General features: G+C 45.4%; 1 protein-coding gene across 1 annotated transcript in view; it reads right to left on the bottom strand.

Moving 5' to 3' along the window:
* Positions 1-21,474: 21,474 nt before the first annotated feature.
* EXT1 (exostosin glycosyltransferase 1) overlaps positions 21,475-26,079 on the bottom strand; it is a 280,625-nt gene continuing 276,020 nt past the window's right edge. The window contains exons 9-11 of the mRNA XM_075582398.1: positions 24,741-24,901; positions 24,067-24,238; positions 21,475-21,961 (exon numbers count right to left, since the gene is read on the bottom strand). Coding sequence (XP_075438513.1) covers positions 21,776-21,961; positions 24,067-24,238; positions 24,741-24,901 — 519 coding nt within the window. The 3' untranslated portion in view covers positions 21,475-21,775. The remainder of the gene's footprint in view (positions 21,962-24,066; positions 24,239-24,740; positions 24,902-26,079) is intronic.

Raw genomic sequence — 26,079 nt, 5'->3', positions numbered from 1 at the left:
TGCCACTGCCCCGTGCTGGTCTGCCACTGCCCTGTGCTTTGTATTGGTGTGCCACTGCTCTGTATTGGTGTGCAACTGCTCCGTATTGGTGTGCAACTGCTCCATGCTCTGTATTGGTGTGCCACTGCTCCGTATTGGTGTGCAACTGCTCCGTGCTCTGTATTGGTGTGCCACTGCTCCGTGCTCTGTATTGGTCTGCCACTGCTCCGTGCTCTGTATTGGTGTGCCACTGCTCCGTGCTCTGTATTGGTGTGCCACTGCTCCGTGCTCTGTATTGGTGTGCCACTGCTCCGTGCTCTGTATTGGTGTGCCACTGCTCCGTGCTCTGTATTGGTGTGCCACTGCTCCGTGCTCTGTATTGGTGTGCCACTGCTCCGTATTGGTGTGCCACTGCTCCATGCTCCGTATTGGTGTGCCACTGCTCCGTGCTCTGTATTGGTGTGCCACTGCTCCGTGCTCTGTATTGGTGTGCCACTGCTCCGTGCTCTGTATTGGTGTGCCACTGCTCCGTGCTCTGTATTGGTGTGCCACTGCTCCGTGCTCCATATTGTTGTGACACTGCTCCGTGCTCTGTATTGGTGTGCCACTGCTCCGTGCTCCGTATTGGTGTGCCACTGCTCCGTGCTCCATATTGTTGTGACACTGCTCCGTGCTCTGCATTGGTGTGCCACTGCTCCATGCTCTGTATTGGTGTGCCACTGCTCCGTTGTCACGATTGTGCTCGCCACAAACCGGGACCGGTCCGCAGGGCTGAGGCTGGGTTATGAAATCACCGACCTTAGACCGCGCAGACTGGTCCGGAGTGCGCAGTTCATAGTCAAACAGGCCGGGTTCAGGACTGGAGATAACAGCATAGTTGTTGGACAAGCCAGAGTCGGGGTAGGAGATATCCGGGTAGTCGTAGTTCAAGCAGGGAGTCGGCAACAGGAAATCAAGCTGGTCCTTTTGCGTCAGCGCAATCGCTGCAGGTCGGGAATGAGGTTTACGCGAGTGGCGTCCACGACCCATGGCGCCGGTCTAGGAGAGGGAAGACTGACCGCAATAGGCACACCGCCAGGCAGCACTAGTAACCCCGTGTTACAGCGCAAAAGAAGCAGGTCTCTAAGAACCAGGAACTCAGCGTAGCAGCAGCAGGCCTGGAGGAAACTAGACGAGTACAACGAACTGGAACAAAAACAGAGATATGTAATGAAAGAACAAGGCTTGTGGCATAAACACAGGTAATATCCCATAAGGATCTATGCTCGGCAAGGAAGTGAAGCCAAAGCAGGATATTTAAAGCGACAGTGACCAATCCGGACGAGGGGCATGGTGGAGGCGTGTCGAGGAGCTGCTCGTGAGTGGCTGAGAGACCAGGAAGTAGTGGAGCACAGCTGAGAGTCTGTAACACCAGTGCCAGAATCCAAGATAGCGACGGCAGAGTTCAAGGTATGCACTGGGCGGCGGCATGGGTGGCGACAGGGGGCAGGGGCAGCAGCCGCTGCAGTACTGGTAGTGGGTAAGGAGGGGTCACACCACAAGGGACGTGGCCCCCGATTCCTTACAGTACCCCACCCTTCAGGATCGACCTCAGGGCGATCATAACCACTCCTAGAGTTGGGGGACCTGGAATTGTTCCGGAATTGTCTAGGATGGAGAGTAAAGTTGTGGTCCAGAGACTCGTGGGCACTCATTGGTCTTGGAGACATGGAGTTATTCCTAAATTGTTTTAGGCGAGCAGGGCATCCGTAAACCAGCAGTTCATTGGCGAGTACAAACTTAGGATAGGAAAGTGGTGGTAGAGAAATTATTGGTACGTGGCTCGCCACGCAAAATGGCTTGGAAATCCAAGGCTGTGAAGAACCAGGGGGTTCTGGAGCAGAAACAGCAGAAGGACCCCCGCTGGGAGCCCAGTCTCTAGTAATGGTACCAAAGTTCAAGACAAGAGGCACCAATAGTTGAAAGAGTTTATCAGGGCGACCCTCCGGACAGACAAAGTCGTTGCTGACATCAGCACGTGGGAATTTGAGAGGGTCTTCTCCTCCAGAGGTTTTCCAGGTAGTGGTCAGTGAGGGTATAGGGTGGGTGGGTGCATTGCCAGGTATGGGTATAGTAGATGACAAGGTGAACAGTAAACCAGGCTTACGGACCGAAATCTTGAGGTGTGAACTGAGTATTTCCAACACAGAGGACACAGGCTCAACAGAAGGTTCCGTGAGGGATAACCATGGGTTCGCTGAGGCAGAGAAGCAATCAGTAGTGGAGCTCCCAAATATTGTAGAACGCTCAGAGAGAGACAGTATAGTCTGTGATCTCCACTTCCAAGAGTCCAAGCCAGAGACAACAGGGAGAGAAACCCACATAGTTAAAGTCATACTGAGGTACTTCAGGAGCCACCGAATGGTCCGTGAAAAGAAACTGGCCTCCCACACCGGGAATTTGGAGCGCGGCAAGGGTTACTTCGGATATGGCACCAGAGTCCGGGGAAGGTATACAGGGCCTTTCAGAGATTTGAACAACCGCATGAGGGGGATTACGTGCTGCAACGAACTCCAAGGGCTTCGTAATTGTTATAGGAGTGGGAGTAGGAATAGGCACTGGAGCTTTAATATCTGGAACTTGACAATCAGGCAGTGCAGGGGCAGCGGAGGGAGGGAAGCTAGTGTCTGGAGCTGGAGGCTCAGAATCTGTAACAGGGACATCTGGCACTGCAGGGACACTGGTAGGAGGAGAATTAGCGTCTGAAGCTGACGCCTGGGAATCAGTGACGGGTACTGGGGAAGTTAGAGGGTCAATAAGCGGTAAGTTGGAACCGGGAAAACTCTTAATAGCAGAAACCTTAGTAGGAAAAATAGTTTTATCAAAAACTGCAAGGGCCCTAACTGGGGAACTTGTCATGACAAAATCAGAAATAGGTATGTTTACTAGTGCAAAAATTCTGATAACGGAACTGCTAGCCAGTGATGTGGGTGTCTGGGTTACACTAATAAGAAAATCAGATACTGTGGAAAATGACTTAGGACTAATCATGGAAGTTCTAGTTTTGCAGGATATGTGCGAGAAGGTACCCTTTAACACAGGGGTTTTAATCTTAGCCCTGAATAACCCAACGGTTGCAGGAGCACATTTAGATACAGTGCTAAAGGACTGAGGTTTAGCAAGGGAAGGAAGACAAAATAGCTCAGATTTATACACCTGAATTTGTAATGTAGGCAGGTTGGTTTCTGACTGTACTAAGGGGGTGACAACAGATACGCTGATCTCTGGAGGGGTTGCTTGGGAAGGAGTGTCTGGGAAATCAGAAAAGACTACAGATTCCATGACAAAGGAACTATGTGCTGAAGCAGGGATCTCAGCATTCTGAGTGACAGGCTGGATCAGCGAAATACCTGGGAGTGGGGATTCTGCGTACAGGCTTAGGGAAAAACCTGGTTCCTTAATACCTTTAACTGGAACCGGTATTTTAGCAGAAGTTTCAAGGGACATGGCAACGGAAACTTGAGCTGAAGCAGGGGGATTGTAGTAAAGAAAATTCAAGGACTCAGCAAGCTTAGGGGAGTCATTCAGTGTAACCTCTGCTGTCAGACTTGGGGATTCATTCTCTGATGCTAGAAAGGATGCATTAGCCTGGGGGCAGCAAGGATTTACAGGGATCAATGCAGATAGTACCTGAGAGTCAAAAAGAGGGAGATTTGCCTCTGAAATTGGGGATACAAGGTGTTCTTCCTCTGGAGCAAAGGATGTGGCTTTAGCTGGCGAACAGGGAACCAAAGGAGGCTCATAGGGCTGACCTGCAGGGGTTAATATAGGAATGAGCTCGGGAACAGAGCTGAGGGATTCTAACTTAGAACGTTGAAGCAGACGGGGTTCTTTCTCTGACATGGGGAGCATGCAGAGCTGCCTATCAGGGGTTAAAGCAGAAAAAACCTCAAGGACAGGAGTTAGGGATTCTGAGTTAGAAAGTGAGGGTAGATTCTCAGATACTAGGGCCGTAGCTTTTGAAATACAAGTATACTCCACGGGAACCTCACAGACCTGACTGGCAGGGGTTAACGCAGACATATCTTTGGGATTTAAGCAATGGGAGGTGCAATCGGGGCTAGAAATCATGGCAGCTTCTACCTTAGGGGGCAGTGATAGTGGGGTGGTTTGGACATTTTTTGGAGAGGGAGGTACCCTCACAGCTTTAACAACAGGACTGACAGAACAGGGTTTGTGAATAGTCTGTGCGTAGGCAGCAAGTAGAGGTTCACGCTCACTTATTTTCCTGTCAAATTCCAGGAATAATTTAAGGGTGGTGTCTATGGCCTGAACCAGTACCCCAAAATCCCCAGTTTCCAGTCCCGGAGTGGACCTAAGAAGGAGCAGTTGGGAGTACTGGGCTTGAAACATCTTCTTTAACTCTCTACATTCCTGAGATTTAGCCAGTATTTCTTTACGAGTCAGTCTTTCTGCAGGGGTTAACCATTCGTACATACAAGCAAGATTAGGCGGAGGCAGTTTTTCAAACAAATACTGTTCTTCAAACAGGGACTGGTCCGCAGCCTGGGACATAGGTTTAGTTACACATTTACCAACCCCCGCCATGGCGCGGTCCGGTTTTGTGTGGCCGAGCATACTGTCACGATTGTGCTCGCCACAAACCGGGACCGGACCGCAGGGCTGAGGCTGGGTTATGAAATCACCGACCTTAGACCACGCAGACTGGTCCGGAGTGCGCAGTTCATAGTCAAACAGGCCGGGTTAAGGACTGGAGATAACAGCATAGTTATTGGACAAGCCAGAGTCGGGGTAGGAGATATCCGGGTAGTCGTAGTTCAAGCAGGGAGTCGGCAACAGGAAATCAAGCTGGTCCTTTTGCGTCAGTGCAATCGCTGCAGGTCGGGAACGAGGTTTACGCGAGTGGCGTCCACGACCCATGGCGCCGGTCTAGGAGAGGGAAGACTGACCGCATAGGCACACCGCCAGGCAGCACTAGTAACCCCGTGTTACAGCGCAAAAGAAGCAGGTCTCTAAGAACCAGGAACTCAGTGTAGCAGCAGCAGCAGCAGCAGCAGGCCTGGAGGAAACTAGACGAGTACAACGAACTGGAACAAAAACAGAGATATGTAATGAAAGAACAAGGCTTGTGGCAGAAACACAGGTAACATCCCATAAGGATCTATGCTCGGCAAGGAAGTGAAGCCAAAGCAGGATATTTAAAGCGACAGTGACCAATCCGGACGAGGGGCATGGTGGAGGCGTGTCGAGGAGCTGCTCGTGAGTGGCTGAGAGACCAGGAAGTAGTGGAGCACAGCTTAGAGTCTGTAACACCAGTGCCAGAATCCAAGATGGCGACGGCAGAGTTCAAGGTATGCACTGGGCGGCGGCATGGGTGGCGACGGGGGGCAGGGGCAGCAGCCGCTGCAGTACTGGTAGTGGGTAAGGAGGGGTCACACCACAAGGGACGTGGCCCCCGATTCCTTACATCCGTGCTCTGTATTGGTGTGCCACTGCTCCGTGCTCTGTATTGGTGTGCCACTGCTCCATGCTCTGTATTGGTGTGCCACTGCTCCGTGCTCTGTATTGGTGTGCCACTGCTCCGTGCTCTGTATTGGTGTGCCACTGCTCCGTGCTCTGTATTGGTGTGCCACTGCTCCGTGCTCCATATTGTTGTGACACTGCTCCGTGCTCTGTATTGGTGTGCCACTGCTCCGTGCTCCGTATTGGTGTGCCACAGCTCCGTGCTCCATATTGTTGTGACACTGCTCCGTGCTCTGCATTGGTGTGCCACTGCTCCGTATTGGTGTGACACTGCTCCGTGCTCTGCATTGGTGTGCCACTGCTCCGTATTGGTGTGACACTGCTCCGTGCTCAATGCTGGTGTGCCACTACTCTGTGCTGGTGTGCCACTGCTCCGTGCTGGTCTGCCACTGCCCCGTATTGGTGTGCCACTTCTTCGTATTCATGTGCCAGTGCTCTGTGCTCTCTATTGGTGTGCCACTGCTCCGTGCTTTGAATTGGTGTGCCACTGCTCCATTCTTTGTATTGGTCTGCCACGGCTCTGTGATCTATATTGGTGTGCCACCGCTCCGTGCTCTGTATTAGTGTGCCACTGCTCTGTGCTCTGTATTGGTGTGCCACTGCTCCATGATCTGTATTGGTGTGCCACTACTCTGTGCTCCGTATTGGTGTGCCACTGCTCCATGTTATGTATTGGTGTGCCACTGCTCCATGTTCTGTATTGGTGTGCCACTGCTCCATGTTATGTATTGGTGTGCCACTGCTCCATGTTCTGTATTGGTGTGCCACTGCTCCATGTTATGTATTGGTGTGCCACTGCTCCATGTTCTGTATTGGTGTGCCACTGCTCCATGTTATGTATTGGTGTGCCACTGCTCCAGGTTATGTATTGGTGTGCCACTGCTCCAGGTTATGTATTGGTGTGCCACTGCTCCATGTTCTGTATTGGTGTGCCACTGCTCCATGTTATGTATTGGTGTGCCACTGCTCCATGTTATGTATTGGTGTGCCACTGCTCCATGTTATGTATTGGTGTGCCACTGCTCCATGTTCTGTATTGGTGTGCCACTGCTCCATGTTCTGTATTGGTGTGCCACTGCTCCGTGCTCCGTATTGGTGTGCCACTGCTCCATGTTATGTATTGGTGTGCCACTGCTCCATGTTCTGTATTGGTGTGCCACTGCTCCATGTTATGTATTGGTGTGCCACTGCTCCATGTTATGTATTGGTGTGCCACTGCTCCATGTTATGTATTGGTGTGCCACTGCTCCATGTTCTGTATTGGTGTGCCACTGCTCCGTATTGATAAGTCTCTGACTCACTCCTCACAGAACACTGTGACAAACACTTCCATATTCCGAGGCCTCTAAAGCAGGGGTGACAAACTTTTCCCTGTGCGCACCCCTGTCTGCTCTCCTCGGCGCCTCACGCCCCCAGATGTAACCCCTTAAACATGCCACTGTCATAATAACAACAACCAATTGTCATGTTGTAAATGTTGAAGCAGATCAGCTTCAGCTAATACTGTAATGATTATAAAACTGCCCCGGCTATTTAATGCCAGCGAGTGCACATTTTCAACTAGTAGAGAAATTAAACAACCAACTGGAGCATGAATAATTAGATGTGATTTTTCTCCTTTACCCCTCCCCCCCCCGTAAATCTATATGTTCAACAGCACGTTTAAGACTGCAGTGCCAACAAGGCCCAAATTGAACAAGTGTCATTGATAGAGTAAACAAGTTAAATCTGTGACAGAAACTTCCACAAAGAAATTAAAATACTTCTATCTACAGTGGTACAGATAGATTGGGGTCTTTGATTATCTTGTTTCATCTATTCTACCTCCATGATCATATAATCAAAGTGCTGCAGGTCCCTATTCATCTCGTGAGGATGCACTACAAAAGATGAAGAGGAGAGTACTTAGCATGCACTAAGAAATGCGGGAAGTAAAATAAATTCTATGCCTCAACTTGCAAAATTAATGTAACTATAACATTAAACATGTGTAGCCCCCTTCACCCCTACCCCACCCCCCCCCCTCCCCTAAGGGAGATGTGGCACCTACCTGGTGTTATGTGGTGCTAACCTGTAGGCATACAGAAGTCTGAGTCGCTGCTGGTGGTGTTTGGGAGTAGTAACAGGACCAGTTCTCAGCATTCCTTTCTGTGGTGCAGAGACATAGACATAGGCAGTACTTGCTCCTATCCCTCACAGCTTGCATGTATCTGTCTGGATCAGAGCCTAGCTCGCAGGACCCATCCCTGGAATCAGCCCATGGAGCTTGAGGCCCCAAGAACCTATCCTCAGCTCCCTTACTCCCTGATGGTGTAAGGGGTATTCAATCATCTCCCTAAGGAGAGGTTGTCTGGAACTCCACACAGAACAGACTAAATTTAGCAGGATGCCATGTTATATACCCCAGGGGAGGGTCCCACTCCTTAGACCCCATAAGAGGGCAGTACTCCTCCAGGGAACCCACCCCCTGGTCACATGCTCCAACATCCCAGCTATCACCTGTAGACCGCAACAAACTATCAACCTCCTGGTGTACACACAGGATGACTCATGTTATGAGGAACTTAACCCCAACACTGCCTGCTCCTTACCATGACTTACAGTGTTGGGGCCAGAGAAATAAGTAGCCAGGGGCACTATCCTACACTCTCCTTCTGGTGAAAATTTCTCACGACCCCGCATGAGGACATGAATTTATATACGATCATTTTATGCATAACAGTAAATAACATTAACTGTTTTGGCAGAACTGGTTCCTCCTAGCCAGGAAAACCTTTCGCTCATTGCAGTACATACCCTGCTGTATAACCTCAATATGCAGTACATCCCCTGCTGTAATCAATAGTAATGGTAATCGTCCCAAGGGTATATTCCCTTCCTCCCACCTGTGGTTTATCTTGCTGCCCTCCTTTTGCACAGACCTAGGACACCACATTCCCCGCAGATAATAAACAGATCGGTACCTACATCATGGTTATTACATTTAGGAACAACCGTCATCACGGGTGACTGGGGCCAGGGTGATAGGGGCAGATACTCTTTCCGGGGTACCACAATGGGCATGGTCACAAGGTTGAGCCGGCACTATATTGTCCTGCTGCCGCTCGTAGGCAATCGCCTCCACTACTGCAGCGAGCACAGTTTCCTGATCCTTGACCTGGTCAGCCATAAAATAGAATAGTTCCACTCGGGCTTTCACCTTGGCACAGCCCCGGCCCATAACCGATATTAGTATAGGCCTGAAGTTCAGGGACCACAGCCTCAGCGATGGCTTCAGCCACCAAATTGTCTCTCTCTTGCTCCCACTCCCGGCACTGCAATAGAAAAGGATCCGCGGCAGCAGTACTCACCGGAGCGGGAGCAGGGGTCTTTAGATCTCTCCGGCTGGAGAAATCGCCTTGGTTGACTCCCCACTAGCTGCGCCGGGGGAGTCAACGTAGCAGCGGAAGAAGTACCGTCGATACAGCAGAAACAGATCCCTCCACATCGATCATCTGGGCTTGCCACCAAAGTCGGGATCCTCACCGGAACCGATGAGTCGATCTCGGAAGCAGCAACAAGAAGCGGGTCATTGGTCACCAGATCGATGAATGGGACCTCGGGAACTGGACAGATGGATGAGTAATCGGTGCGGGAACGATGGAAGTACCATCCGGTACCTTTGCAATCGTCACACCCACGCTGCTCTCCCATTCGGAAGAAAACAGCACAGTCGCTCCGCAAGGATCCTCCACAGAGGCGTCTTGATCGGGACTGGCTACCTTGGAAACCGGTGACATCGACCACCGAGATCGCTCCAAGTAGCTCCAGCTCCATGAGGGAGAAAGAAAAAGACTCAACACCTCCCACACCGGCCGGGTTGGAGACAGGTAAATCTATTGATATTTCAGGATGGAGTAGTAAAAACAGAAAAGACGGTGCAAAACAGGGCTAAATAACATAAACCCCTAATGGGACGATTAATGAAGAGTGGCAGCCAGACAAAAACTGACTGTACAGTCAGTAACTCAACATAGAAAGGAAAAAAGATGATGTCGGCGCCAATTATTTGCAATACTTGCTCAGTTAGAGAAGACACTTGTGCTAGAGAGCAAACAGTGGTGGGAAGCCACCACACTGAGCAAGTATTTGGAAAATCACCGCATCCCGAGGGGTCTGAGAGTTCGGAAAAAAACAACTGCTGATGCACACAATGAAGGCTTCATGAAGGAGTGGAACGAAATACTTGACCAGTGTTCGTTCTCTCTCATGAAGTTATTGGTGCATCAGCGAAGAAAGACCCTGGTGGACTTGGACAACCAGATTTTAGAAATGAAAATTCAGTTAGATCCCTATAAGGTCAATAATGATTTGCTCACACTTGAACCAATCATTAAGAAAAGGATGGATCAGGCAGAACTGGAACTAGTCCAGATTAAACAACAAAAGTTTTTTAGAGACAAACAGGACTATGATTCAGGTTGCCAGAGAGATTGGGCTAAAAAGTCTAAGGAGGCTAATATGAAAATAACCGAACAGAGGAACACAAAGGTGATAAGCAAGGAAGTTAGAGCCACTAGGGGCAATATTACCCATAGAGAACATAAACATGCTCCTAAAAAACAAAATACCACCGTGATGGTTCCAACACCTTTCATACCTGTTAAACCACCAGTGCATGATAAAAACCTCTATCTCCAACAAAAAAGAGCTAAGGAGCGTTATGATGCACTGGTATTACCCCAGTCAGTTCCTGTTGCAGTAAGTAACAGATACACACTGCTGTCGGAGATGGGCTCGGAAAGCGATGCGGAGAGCATCTCCTACACACCCCTCCCTACACCTGCCATTAAAACCAACTTCTCTTTTTTAGAATGGAGGAAGGAGAGAGAACACATCTTCCCAGAAGTGGAGGTTGTAAAACCATCCCTACAATCTCGCCTTCCTCCAAACTACAAAAAGAGAAAAACAGGCCCAGAGGGAGAAGAGGAGGTACTGGTAGAAATCGAATAAAGAGGAGTACCGTATATCCGAATATATTCAATATCAGTAAGTATTCTCTCACTGATGTTGAAAAGAAGGTACTCAGTAAAGGTTTGACATTTGCCCCTGTTTGCGGGCCAAACAGCTTCAATGTATTTATAGATGTACACAAATTTGCTCGCAAGCTAGCCCTGAAAAAGTATTTCGCTAGGGATGCTGTATCTAAGCAAGTTATTAAACCCAGTGACGTGTGTAGCACAGAGAGTCTCCCAAGGAATTTTTTTAAAAAACCATCAACATTTTATCCCAAGTTTGCACAAGGGCATTTGGTCAGTTCTTTTGTGGAGATGGTGAACACGGATCTTGAAAATTCATGTCGTACATACAAAATCAAGTATGACAATTTTAATGTACAGGAGAAGGAAGCTGTTTCCAGTTTAGAAAAGAACGACTCAATAGTCATCAAATGTGCTGATAAGGGGGGGGGGTATTGTGGTCATGGATAAGGATTATTACATCAATGAGTCCATGAGACTATTGGGTGATACGACCACATACCTCCCCCTCACAGGCGACCCTGTAGTTCAGTTTAAGGCCGAACTTGGTAACCTGCTGACTACTGGCTTGAAGAATGGGGTTATATGTGAGGATGAGTTTAATTTTTTATCCATAGAGTTTCCACGCACTCCTTTATTTTACTTTATACCCAAAATTCACAAACATTTAACTGCACCCCCTGGAAGACCTATTATTTCGGGTATTTCTTCCCTCACTTCTAATTTATCACAATTCATTGACCATCACCTCCAACCAATTGTCACGGGTGTCCGATCCTATTTGAGAGACACGACGCATGTATTACAAATTTTAAAAGATCTTGAGTGGCAGCCTGGGTATATATTAGTTACAGCTGACGTTACATCACTGTACACAGTGATTGATCATTAACTAGGCTGCCAAGCCGTGTCTCGCAAGTTGGAACAGGTGAACAACTATTCACCTGGCAAAAGGGATTTTCTGGTTGATGGTATTAGGTTTATTTTAACACAATTATTTCACCTTTAACTCACACTACTACATTCAGAAATGTGGCACCGCAATGGGCACGCGGTTTGCTCCTAGCTATGCTAATTTATTCATGGACAGTTGGGAGGAGGAGTTCATTTGGAACAACTGTCCACTAGGGGCGGGCCTTGTGCTGTGGCGGCGCTACATTGATGATGTGGTTTTTGTTTGGTCGGGTAGCCAAACTTCACTTGATGATTTTTGCACTTATCTTAATCACAATCACTATAATCTTAAATTCACTTGTAATTATAGCACGGAATGTATAGACTTTTTGGACCTTCACATTTATATTAGGAACAACACTATATGCACCAAGACATTCTTCAAGCCAGTACAGGCGAACAATTATGTACACGCAGATAGCCACCACAATCCACAGTGGCTACGGAATATCCCAAAGGGCCAGCTAGTACGTCTTAAACGTAACTGCACTGATGAAGAAACATTTAGGACACAGGCAAGGGATTTGAAAAATAAATTCATCATGAGAAAATACTCAGAAGATCTTATTGATAAAGCATTCGATCAGGTTGATAACCTTCAAAGAGACACTTTACTCAATTATAATGTAAAGAAAAAAGAGAGCACTGAGAGATATAACAATCAAATTTCATTTATCACTCAGTACAATGAAATGGCCCCGAAAATTAAGCACATTTTGAATAAATATTGGCCCATTTTACTTAAAGATGAAGATCTGGTGGATATTTTGCCCAAAAAGCCAAATATAATATTCACAAGGGCCAATAATTTAAAATCGAAACTAGCCCCCAGCTGTCCCATCAAACAGCACAAATCAAAACAGATAGGGAACATTATGGGTTTCTTTACTTGTGCGAAATGTGTGGCTTGTTCCTTTAGTAAAAATGCTAGGCAATTTACATCTATGGTCACCTCTAAGACTTACCCGATAAAAACATTTATTAACTGTCATTCAACTTTTGTAATTTATCTGCTGCAATGCCCTTGCGGCTTGCAATATGTCGGCAGGGCGGGGAGATCCTATCAGAGACGTGTCTATGAACATATTTATAATATAAGAAAAGGACTAGTCACACATAGTGTTTCTCATCACTTTCTTTTATGCCACAATAAGAACCCTATAGGCTTAAGGTGTCAGGCCATTGAGGAGGTTCAAGCTGGCCCCCGAGGTGGGAATAGACTCAATCATGCCAGTATGCGGGAAGCATACTGGATTTATGAATTGAAGACACTCTCACCGAGGGGGTTAAATATAGACTTTGAATTGAAGGCTTTTTTATAATATATTCCCTCCCTGTGAGCTCCTTTCATTATTTAAATATTTTAGTATTTTTAAAGTTTTTTAATGTTTTAATGTTGTTTTGTTTTGTCCTATTCATTGTATGTATGTTTAGCCAGGCTGTTCCTGTTTCCTACCTCCATTCTGGCAGTCATGCAGTTAACTCATTGCCAATTGTAACATTAACCAATCGGAATTGTGGACTGCGTGTATATAAACTATCCAGATTCAGGGGTAGCGACATCCCTTGAAGAAGTGCGCGCATGCGCACGAAACGCGTTGGGAAGATACCGTTTTATAGAAGCAATTGATTTCTGGAGTTGGGGAGCACACCGCCCGGCCGGAGGTGAGGGGGAGGATCTACACACACAGAGCAGGAGAATAGGAGACCGGCAGGAGGAGAGAGCGTGACGCTGCGTTCGCGCAGCAGCATCACTGTTCCTGCGTCTTTGAAGCTCCACACAGCACCTGCCACATGTGGGGACGCCAGAGAGAGAGCTCCGGTCGCCATCTTGGATCCACCGAAAGTGTTTCCAGTCCTGCTGCTTTCTAATATTCTTTATTCTGTGAGTAGGGTAACGATTTTACCCCCCCCCCCTCCCCGGATTGGTGTGTGATAACCCCCGGAATCCTGCATTAGTTGTTAATAAATAGCTTTTTTTTATTATTTTCAGTCTGGCTTGTTGCTGTTGTTAGTCTGTCTTGTTTGTTGTATGTTGTTAGTGTTATATGTTTTTATGTCCACAATACTGACATACTGCACTATAATTTTCTCATTTTATTTTTCATATATCACGTCACGTCTTGGAGGGAATCTGCAATTTGCTCATCTTCCATCATCAATCACCAAAGGACTTTGATTTGGACTATCCACTATATGGTTTGAATTAATTTTACTATTATAATTGGCGCCGACATCATCTTTTTTCCTTTCTAGGATGGAGTAGTACTCACGCTCCCAGGGGAAAGAAGGCTCTCTCGCTGGATAGCAGTCCCAATTGACTCCGCTCCTGAGTCCACACTTAGAGGGGGATATTTCCCGCAGGAACCCAAGGCTAGAGCGCCTCGGTCAGAGCAGCAGGAGTCGTCCTGACAGCTCAAAAAGTTGATAGGGTAAATTGTCCATTATGAAAAGTCAGTAGTAGCTTGGACATGGATCTTACTGCACTGATCAATACGTGCGTCTGGGGCTGGCAAGCTCCACATCCAGCCACACTCAGCCATTGGATCTTCGACTCCTCCCTCTGGTGAAATCAGGAGTCCCTGTCAGAATAGCAGGGGCGCAGCTAGGACTTTGGCGACAATCCCAAATAAAGTTTGCAAGCTTGCAATTAGCAAACTCACCACGCGGTTCCTCGTGATGTTCGGCGGGAACCGCGATCAGACTCCAGGGTCCTCCTCTGGGACCCTGAATTCTCCTCAGTGCCTGCGATGAGCTCCATCGTGGGGGTGCTATTTTCATGTAGCCCCACTGGCTGGCATGCTCCACAGGCACTATAATCCTCCCCAACTGCAGGCGGATAGTCCCAAATTGGGGGCGCTGTCTTTCAAGTCGTTCTCACCGGCTGAGCATACTATCCTGCCCCTGCTTCTTCTAATACGTTCTAAGTGAGGGCACGCTGCAGTCCCTTCGCGGGGGGTGCTGTCTTTCAAGTCACATCCCCCTTGGGCATGTGCTGCAACATGCCCTCGTCTGATACCATGGTTGTCAAGCACATCTCAGTCCTGGAACATGTAACAAATAAATAGTACCCTACAGATAGTCCACATTGGGGGTGCTGTCTTGCAAGTCATATCCCCAGTAGGCATGCATATCTGTGGCCACTAGCCCGATGCAGTGGTTTCCAGGTACTTCTCCGCCTTTTTGATGTGAAAGGGGACTTGGCAATGTTACAGTGTGTTTCAAGCACCTCTCAGAATCTGCGAGTGTCCCGATCAAGTCCAAATGATGGCCTTGATACAGTGGTTTTCAGGCACCTCTCATATGCCAGTGATTGAAGTTTGCATCTTGAGCAGGTACCATACGTGGGTACCCCGCTAGCAAACAGCTAGGCATTCTCTAGCCTGGATACAGTGAGTGCCCCCATTCACCTCTCCTGCAGCATGTATACCATCGATACTTTAAACTGCAAAAACCTGTGCCTGTTGCTCATTTATCTCAGCAGTGCCATCAAATGTAGCACCCTCCCCCCCCCTGTAGGCATACAGATGTCTGAGTCTCCACTGGTGGTGTTTGGGAGTATCAACAGGACTGGTTCTCAGCATTCTTCTCTGTGGTGCAGCGCCTCCATCCTGCATGGACCCTATTAGAGACAGGGGTAACCCCCACAGGCAATTCTTCCTCACAGGAGCGATGGTATAACTGGTTCCTTATTGCAGCAGATCGTCATCTCATCTCCCATGCAAGAGAGACTAAGGCTGCGGTCCCAGTGCGTTCTACAGCGCACAGCTCAGCGTGTGCTGTGCGCACAAGCACCGCCCCCAATCAGACCGGCCGCAGTACCTGCCTCGGCGCGCATTTGGCAGCCGCGCTGTACGACAGGTTTTTCCAAATACAAAAAAATTGTATTTGGAACTCGCGACGGAGGCGTGGCCTCGCCCCACCGGCGGTTCAGCCAATGAGGGCGAACCAGCCGCGTGAGGTCATGGTCATGCCCCGGCAAACCCCCCGCCACGCCCCCTCCCGTCGCAATCTCTCCCAAGACCGCAGATGGCGGTGAAGCGTTGTGGACGCGCTGCCCCCGTCGGGCGCGCGTGCTACAGTGCACACTGGGACCGCAGCCTAAGGAAGGTTGTATCCCTTCCACCCCCCTCCAAAAAAAAGTAGCACTGGTTTTTGTACTCTGCATATGGCCTAACTCTGGCCACTCCTGTCATTCTGCTACTTACAATTCATTCTTCTGTATCTTAAAGCAGCCGCAGGGTGCTGCATTAAGTAGCGATTCCACGGGGGAGAGGAAATGGAGTGTGACACATTGTTAACAAGTAGAGAGCGCTGGATTATTTGAATGATATGTGAATGTGTACAGTGCATTGTTCACAATTTAAATATACATGATATATTGTATGAGAAAGTAACCTTCAGCATGGACAGGGCTAGAGGTTAGATATGGGTGTGGCAAAAATGGAGGTTTTGGTGGATGACAAAGAAAGATAAGTTACATCGTTACATAGTAGTAGAAGAGGTTAAAAAAAAAAAAAAAAAGACATTTGTCCATCAAGTTCAACCTGTTAAATTTAAATGACACATCCTATATTTGTATTTAGAGTATATTGTGATTGTTGCCACTATTCTGTGTTCAGACATTCAGGAAAGTCTCCACTTTATTTACAGTCTTGCTCACACGAGGCAGCCGTCCCCTTTTCAGAGAATGTAGCCACCAGTCTTGGAAAGGAACACGAATCTCCTGGTATATCCGATATAACCCACATCCCTTCAACCCTTTCACTGATTAAAAGGAGCAGTGGAGGCCTTTTGGTAGCAAAGGGGTTAAAAGCAAGTTGAGGTCTTGGCTTCGAATAGATTTGTTTTATTCTGCAGGTGCGGAGTTGTTTTCCCTGGGAAAAAAAAAATGGATTAAAACACATTTGAAAATACATTTGAAATCGACTAAATTGCTGAACGGCACAGAACAGGAAATGCAAACAGTGCAAACATTGTACTTTAATTGTCTGAGATGTGTGGAAATATTTATACGGCAAGAAACAGCAGAGCTACGAGGTCACGTCGAAGGAATTTTATGGCATCTCCGCATCTTTAAACCACCCTCTTCATGGAAATGAACTATTTGAGCTGCCAGACTGAGTAAAATCTCCATGGAAAGATTTCTGTGGAAAGATTCTATCGGCGCCAAATGGCTACACAGAAATCTTATTATTTCAGCATATTTTACCTCCACCCCTGCACTGCCAAAGCAGCCTCCAATGTATTGCCATGCTCCAGTAGCTAAAGGGTTAACATGCGATCCAAGATACTTTCTTCTCGATGCAGTTTTTAATAGGAGTAAATTTGCTCAACGGTGCAGTCCAGCGAAAGCTGGCAATCAATTCTGGTTTAATCCTAGTTCAGGACAGCCCACAACACATCCGGCAACTGAGAATATTCTGACCCGTTTTGACTAGGGATCCGTATCCAGAGAAGACAGGGCATTCAGGGGCCATCTTGTTTTAGCCCAGGTCACAGGCGACGTTGCAACAAACAAGGTAAGCTTCTGTTTTTGATAAAGAAGCCCCAGAGGGTCTCATTGGTCAAAATCTTTTTATTTTCCGTTTGTTTTTAAGAACACAAAGTTTGCATCCTTATCCAGTGGCCATTAATACGAACCCCCTTATGGTGCGAGTGAGGCTTGGAATGCTGTGTAGCTCTTTTGTATCAATGTGCTGTTACTGGCACAGTTATATTTAATTCTGAATCACCTGACCGCTATAGCTAAAGGCCCCAGTGAATTACTTTTCTTCCTTCAAGTCCCCCGGCTCTTGAGTACCTGCTGAAAAAGGCCAACAGGCCGCTTTTAACAAAAAGGAATACACAATCCATTTGTGAAGAGAGGAACACAGAAGCTTCCTTGTTCGAGTACCACTTGTAACAGGAGAAAAATAAACATTAACAAGCACTTGGGGGCATCTACACATTATCTCCATATGAGAGAGAAGTGGTAAATCTCTATATCAAGCCCTGCTTCCTTCGCTCTGCTCACTCCATTAAAGTATTGCTTACAGCACATCTATAGTCTGTTTCAGTCCTGCCTATAAAACAGGCTGGTTTCTGCACGCAAACAATACAGCTGTGCATATGCATTATCTCTATTGGCTTCCCACCCTAGTCTGAGTTATGGTCTCTAGTATGTACTCCGTGGTACTACTAATGGCAATAGTTGTTGGAAAGATGCTAAGCACCTCTATTTATTGTAGTTCATGTTTTGCACTTGTGTGCTTTCCCTTGTCAGGTTTTAAAGCAGACGAAATTAGTGTTGACTTGCCAGAAAACTACAATTCTTTGTTCCATCAGAACGGTGGGATCCTCAGCACTTGTACTCACATGAGTTTCAGAAGTGTCATTCTGCGTGTGACAAACGGTGGAAGTTTTCCATGTTCCTGAACTTTTAATGTGGATGTATCACAGAAAGCAGGCACATACCTGGGTTCAGGTAGCTGCACTGCTCATGGCTCAAAGTTACAGAACTTGAAAACATTACCATCTGTCAAAAGGAATATCTAGAGACACGGACATTGATAATGAATGGAAGGTAGAAAATGTGCCGCTACCTCTCATTATGGACAAAACAAAGATAAAAACCTGTGTCTAAGTTTTAGGTCAGAATACCAACTTTATCATTTGCACAATTGGATGCTCCAAATAAGTGTATACAGATGTTGCAAACCTTATGGTCACTGGTGCTGCTGTCACTTGCGGCCAGGCAACCACCGTAGTTACGGCATCAAAGGACTAACGTTGCGGCAGCACAGACCCACCGCAGCGCGATCGCAGCAGAGTCCATCTCTGGAGCCGCAGGACCTCTGCTGCTTTGACCGCATCGCCAGGGACAGTCTTGCTACATCTGTAGTAGGTAGGTTTCCCCTCTATCAAAATCTAAAACCCCACTAAACTTTATTAAACCTGCAATGCTACAGAATAGTTTTTTCTTTTCTGTCCCCGTTTAGAACATTTCCAGAAACTGATTTGATTGCCCTCTATTTATCCCAGTGAGGATCACAGAAAGCAGCGACTCTGCAAATAGTAGCCTGCTGCATTCTATGCGCTGGGAGGCATCTGTTATTTGTATGTAATTGGTATCTGGTATTTGCTGTAATTGTTTTCACAATATAAGGCTCAGAGAACAATGCCAATTAAGGAAGAACAGAACGGGCTTGCAGAGGGCCAGAATCAGTGGCAGCTCCCAAAGAAATAAGCGTATAGCTGCCCAAGTAGATTCTAGTTGTTTAACAGGAGCATGTTCATAGCAGATCTGCCTGAAGAAGAATAAGCAACGCTGGAGCAGCAGTGAACATACTGTGCTGCCAATTCCTTTGCAGGAGAAAGCAGAAGGGCACAGAAGTGCCAAAGGGGTTAAAGAAAGAACTCCTGTTTTGTTATCTACACTGGGAATACAGTAGTGCTAATAGGAATGGGATAACGTTTGTTGGATCGAAAGTTCTTCATAGATGTAGTTGTACAAGAGCTTCAGAGATCACACAAAATAAACACCTGGCACACACTATACAGAAGATGCTTCTGCAGGTATACTGCAGCCCCCAGGATGTGACATTTGGCTGCTGTACATAAACTCCCCTTCTGTTCCTGCTGCCTCAAGGAATTGTTTTGTGTTACATCGTCATTATATTTTTACAGGTTACAAAACCATGAAAACTCCCAATCTGGAAACCCTTGGACGACACGAACGACCAAAAACATCCTAATGCACAAATGAAATACATATCGGAGGCACATTTTATAAATAAAGTCGTCCACTCGGGTAATCATTTGTGCAATATTGCAGTAGACTTCATAATAATTCTAACACTTTTGTGTTTGAATATTAGATTTTTTTTTTTTTTTTTAACCCAAAACCTGATCAGATGTTGGGAAACAGTGAAATTCAAGCTATGTCTGTATATGAAAGGACTGTGTCTCAACTGTGAAATGCATATAAAGCATACATTGAGTTTAACAATAAATACAAAACTTGAATGATGTTCCCTATTTATACTCTTCTGCACAGTACACTAAAAAATGATAAAAACACCTTTAGAATAGTTTTTTTTCTTCATTAAACTTAACACACTTGCTCTCATATAGGCAAGTATGCATTTCTATGACTGTTATAGTTTGAAACGATTGTACAGTACAGTTAACGCATTTTTCAGTACTACGGCTAAAATGTCAGTATGACTTCCCAGAACTCAACACTGCATATTGACTCAACCCAGGGCAGAAGAAAAGAGGTAGGTACAAAAGGGGTAAATAATGCAACAAGGTAAACACCCTGTGTTTCAGACCCTAAATAACATGGCCACTGTATCCATACCATCCACCACTTATTATCTAGTACCCACTTCCCTCGTTCCTCTATAATTTTACACTATAGGTCAGAGTGCATGTTAGTTGGGGTCTCTCAAACACCCTCTATGTAGGGTGTTCAACTTGTTGCATAGGACTTGCCAAAACCAAGAGTGAAATAGTCATTAACAATTAAAAATCCACACACCCCTCTGGCAAGGCATCACAATCTTTGATATTAACGCAGCAATTTCAGCACAAAGCTTCTTGGGTAACACTTGTGGCCCTGCTTAGCTTACCCTCAAGCAAAAGTATTGTATTCATAAGTTCTCACTGGAGATTTATTCCGTGGAAGATTAAAAAAAAACACTAATTTTACAGCGTGCATAGCAGAATAGAAAAAACTCCAGAACTGGCAAATAGGTTTCACATTACCCCCCTGATCTATCTCCCTCTTTGAAATAGGATGGTGTATGAACATTTCAGATACAAAGATTTCAAAGCTCAGCAGAATGCATTCAGAACCCTTTCAGCCTACATCTACGTCGCCCCAAAGGCGGACAACCTTCAGCTACAGCCAAGGGGTGTCAGCTGTTTGCTGCCATACGCTGCTCTTACAGCTGCTTGGTTACTGGGTGGGGTAAAGCCTTCATTCAACACATTGCATGCCTATCCTACCTCTTCTAACACAATGTTAACCTTGTCTGTAACTGTTACATATGCCCATAATCATACATTATCTCTAACTGTCCATAAAATGTCTGTAAATCGAATGTATTACCACTGTTCATTTCATGCAACCGTGTATAGTCATCATAATTCTGTGCCCAGGACATACTTGAAAACGAGCGGTAACTCTCAATGTATTATTTCCTGGTAATTGCTGATTCTGGAGTTTTTTCACTGATATGGACTCCCCTTGACCAGGAGCACCGGTAACAGCAAGTATCTGCTAATTATTGTATGGTGTGCAGCATTAATATTGGACTTATTTCCTGGTAAAACATTTTATAAATAAAGAAAACAAAATATCCGGACATCAGAATGCAAAAAGAGAACATGCAGTGATGTCCCCGTTAGCCCTTTAGAGAGGCCAGCCACAACCTACAAAATAGAACAGGGGTTTTTATTTTTATTTTACAGCTAGGCCTTGAAAAATAAATACAAGATTAAAAGCGACGTATGTGCATTGTATGTGCCGAAGGCAGGAAAAAGTTGTGGGCAAGCCAAGGAATTTTTGCCATCTGCATAGCATTACTAAACATGAGGATACTATCACCTCATCACTATCATCATTTCACCAAGGCTCTAGAAATGAGGCAGCTTAGTTATAGTACCACTGTTACCCATCAGGCTGAGACTGCGTTGAGTTCTTTACAGAGTTAACAACCTTGGGCGAGTGAACTGTTTTCCTCTACAAGAAACAGAAAAGGGTGTTTTCAATGACATGTTATCTCATTGCTGCTAAACCACATCCCGCAGATGTTGGTCACATGAATTGTAAAGATTATTACAACACTGTTCATTAACAAATCACTCTTTTCCCCAGTTGTGCTCTAGTTTCTACCAGTTAACATTTTCTTAGGACCGCCCTCCTCTATAATGTGGTGAGAAACAAACAAAAAACAAAAAAGGAGTTGGATGTTTTTTTTCTTTTTTAAATAGTCAAGACCAACACATCGGATTAAAGAAAGAACTCTGATTTTAATAGTTTTTGTTCATTAAAAAAGTTTAAACCTGCATAGCAATCATTTCAAAAATAATTATTTAATGTTCCATAATTAAACTGTACACAGCCTAGTTTTGAGACGACAAAGCTTGTGGATTGTAAGCAGTCCAGTGCAGTGGATTAGAGATACCCAATGTTCTGTTTCCATTTGTCGTTTCCCCCCTTGTGTTGATGCTGTATATATTCTTTGTACAGCGGTTGTCCGTGTGTTGATGAGTTTGCACTGGCAGGAGGCTCAGTCCGATGGCAGTATGTCTCAAAGTCGTTCAATGTCTCGATATTTCTTTCTCAGGATCGATACCTGATCTTTAAAAAGGACTGGGTCGAGCCTCATCTGAGAGTGGCTCAGCGGCATATAGCCAAACCAGCTGGCAAACGTGTTCATACAGGTCTGTCTCTGGGCAAAATGGTCTGGGTCTGCCCAGCGGGAAGCTCTGGAAGTCTGGAGAAAGAGACAATGGTAAAGTAAATAAATACATTAACGGAGGAGGAATATCATGAACATCTGAAAATCCACCTTTTCTTACTCAAAGTGTTCATCAGGCGAACAGCCTATGTATTCTGAGCATCATACACACAGTCTATGCATTCTGAGCATCTCTTACACACAGTCTATGCATTCTGAGCATCTCTTACACAGTCTGTGTATTCTGAGCATCTCTTACACACAGTCTATGCATTCTGAGCATCTCTTACACAGTCTGTGTATTCTGAGCATCGCTTACACACAGTCTATGTATTCAAAACCTTCTCTTTTTAGAAAGAAGAACACAACCCTTTCATTGCTGTGGCAATGTGTTGGAAGCCTCTGACAGCAAAAGGGTTAATTTTCAGGAGGCGATTTTCTACTTGTGTGTACGTACAAGCCTGATCATGGTTGGACTCGGCAAATCTTCTAACCAAAACTTTTCAATCTTTTTGCAGCACAAATTAGATTCGGTTTTAATTTGTTGTCCTTGTGTTACCTCGATGTTTGGTGCCAGAGCAAATTAAGAGACTGAAAGGGGAAATGCAAAAGAGAGCTAAGTGTGTGTAGCAGCTCAGTACTAAAAAATGCAAAATCCTTTGGTGGGTAGAGGAGAGAAGAGCCTGAAGTTTACAACAGTATTTTGTGTTCTAAAACAAAAAACCGATAATCAAAATTGTGGTAACAGTGTGAAGACAGTGGGGAGAGCGGGGGGAGGGGGAAGAAGGGAGGGGTGAGAGGGGGAAGAATGGAGGAGGGAGGGGGAAAAAGAGAGGGTGGAGGGGGAAGAAGGGAGAAGATGGGAGGGTGGGAAAAAAAAGGGAGAGGGGGAAGAAAGAAGGGAGTAAGAAGGGAGAGGGAAAAGAGGGGGTTCTATAAATTGGGGGGAGGGGGAGCGTAGTTGGTGAAACTTGTGCTGGGTACAGCAATATTTACTTCATCCTCTGCATGTGTCTGTTATTCCCATGTACATACAGTATGCGCAACATATGCCTGATAATGTATGTAGCAGAAAACTGCTTTCAGGCTCAACACACTTGCAGTAAATGTCTTTTTTTTTTTTTTTTTTTTTTTTTTACTACAGTACGTGGCAACTTGTAAACATTCTTTAAAGAAGAGCAAGTATTTTATACTAATATTTTCGCCAATCTATCCCTGCATTATTCCATCTTTTTTAATAAGGGCTTGTGACAGGTTGCTGACTCACCTCAAGCAATGCTCACTTTATGTACAGGGGCTCAGGGTGCAGCCCAACTTGGTAACATATAGTAGAGTTAAAATAAGGTTAGGGCACTATGCTACTATTCTGACATTTCATGAGATTCGGAGAAATATGCTGCTCTATCAGCTAAATAACAAATGTTCATGTTTAAATAAGAAGGTTCAACAAAATTAATTCCACCCCCTTCCCCTAAAAGAAACTGGGATGCCTTATTAGATTTTGGGGAAAAAAAACAAACAAAAAAAAAACCAGTTCTGCATTTAAACAAACTATGCCAATTTTGTAACATTACTTCAAATGGTCAACTTTTACATCACAACAATCCCGGTCTGACCAGTAGATCAGTCAATATTACAGAACATTGGTCGAGGAGTTTTCTAGACAAATATTTTTCCGACGGATAATAAATAGGGAGAACGGTGGTCTCTGAAGGCAAGACGATTTATTTCTTCTTTTTTTTGTTTGTTAATGTTAACATATAGTGCCAATAGCAATAGAGATGTCTGGGTCGGATGCATTACCCTGCTATCTTGCAGCAGACTAACTGTTTTTAAATGAATCACTGATCCAAAGCAAGTAATCCAATCTTCTCTTCCCATGGACAATCAGAAGTGATGGAAAGAAACCTTATTACTTGGAAGCTAGAAAAAGAAGCATTCCCCTTTGTGTACAAAAGCACTGTTAACCACCACTTCACTGGTAAGGCGACTGTAAAGTAAATTGCATGGGTTTGTTCCAAGCAGTGACATGGGATATTCCAGCCAATAAATAGGCGAATAAACCATTGTTTCCCCCAAGATGTTGTACGTCATTACATTGAAGGACAAATCCCCCGTTTCTATTATTTTAGTGAACGTACCTGTCCCATCATGGTCTCCTTATACTGCTTTTTCTGTGTCACTTTGATTGGAGGCAGCTTTGTCACAGCAGATACCAGGAAGTTTATGAGGATATCTTCGCAATTGGCTAATTGGTCCACCATATTTTTCAGGCTGGCAGGCAAGTAGTGTGTGTACAGGTAGTGATAGTATCTGCAAAGCGTAACGTGGGCAACTGGATTAACATCACAAACCAAGGAGAAGCAGCAGCTTTATAAGTAAAACATGCAAACACATATCTGTTGCCTTGTTTTAGATTATGTTCAGATATTTGGCAATACTGCAAAGTATGAAATAAAAATATTCACTCTTTAACCATGTGTTGCTAGTAGGTTTGTTGCTCGCTGGCATGGAAGAGCTTAAAGTGCCATTTCTGTAATAGTGATTATGCTTTCAAACGGTTTATATTCAAACACAGGTAGAGGAAAGGTGCCAGCTTCCGAATACATAAAAAGAGCTATCGCAAATGGAGCTTTAGCAAAGGCAGTTGTCACCCTTAAAATGCCCAAATCCCATGCATCTTAAACAACACAATTACCAAGTACTGAGGTTCAGGTTATCACCCTATTTTGTAACGTGGTAGCTGATTTTGGGGTGTATCAGGCACCGTGGTCAGCCGATTGCGATTTATTATTAGGAAAAAGAGGTTCCTTACTTGTGGTAGATAGCAGCTCCTGTTAGTACCATGGAATAGTCGTTCGTCCACTTGGATGTGTAACCCCACCTCTCCTTGGTGCTGTCCCAAAAATGACTGCGGGCTGGATAGCCCACAATCCTCTCTGGAAAGCTCTGCCAGACAGTAAAGGCAAAATCCACCTGCAAGCAATTGCAAAAAAATAAATAATAAATACAATTTCTAAAGATTATTGGTTGGCTCAATCCTAACCTTGGTGTTCATAAAGCATATGCAATAGTCAATTCCTTTAATTATTTTAGGCACACGGACAAAGCTGCAAACCCCTAGAGCATGGAAGGGCTGTTCACTTCTTCTGTAAAATAATATGTATAATGATATGATTATACTCAGAGGATAAAGTAGCAATCCATGCTGGTTTTTTTCCTATAGGCATTCCTGCTCAGAGGAACCCAAGTCAACAGCAGAGACCCCTTCATATTAACACAGGTTACTCGTGCTTGGAATGATTAGAAGCTATTCACTAAGCTCCAATAAGGGGGATCAGAGTCCGATTCACCGTTACGTGCCATACAAGTCAATAGTAGCTAAAACTAGACCAAGCTCCGAGACCCATTATCAATGCTTCGGGAAACCCAACGTGGTATCGAACAGCTGATATCAGCATTAATTTAGTAACTGGTTCCCTATTTGTTTGGAAAGTAAGTGCACTCATATTCAGTATTACTTCACGTTGCCCTGGGGGCAAGGGGGGGGGGAGGCGGGAGGGGGAGGAGAGGAGTGTGGACTTTGAACATGAACTTCTGCTTTTGGCTGTGGCTGACTGCTTGACATTATAGCCCACAACGATAGACATGATGTAATGATTCTAACAGCTAGAAGAAGTTATGTTCCTAATAATAATAATAACATGTTCTTGTATAGCGCTGCTAGTTTTACGTAGCGCTTTACAGAGACATTTTGCAGGCACAGGTCCCTGCCCAGTGGAGCTTACGATCTGTTTTTTGGTGCCTGAGGCACAGGGGATAAAGCGACTTGCCCAAGGTCACAAGGAGCAGACACCGGGAATTGAACCAGGTTCCCCTGCTTCAAACTCAGTGCCAGTCAGTGTCTTTACTCACTGAGCCGCTCCTTCTCCCTACCATAGCATCAAATTTATAAATGTGGCCTTTTTACATGCAAACTAACCGTATTTTTTTTTAATAAATACATTATTCCCTTACATTGTCCTTCCCAAGTTAGGTTATTATAAAAGTTATTTCTAAACTCTTGCATAGATCTCTCTTTTAATGGAAACAAGGGCTCCAATGTCCGTGAAACCCTGAACCCGTAGGATCCTTCACTTTAGAAACCATACATA

The sequence above is a fragment of the Ascaphus truei genome, chromosome 2 (genome assembly GCF_040206685.1).
Source record: "Ascaphus truei isolate aAscTru1 chromosome 2, aAscTru1.hap1, whole genome shotgun sequence".
Classification (NCBI taxonomy): domain Eukaryota; kingdom Metazoa; phylum Chordata; class Amphibia; order Anura; family Ascaphidae; genus Ascaphus; species Ascaphus truei.
This window is presented reverse-complemented; position numbering and strand designations above follow the sequence as displayed.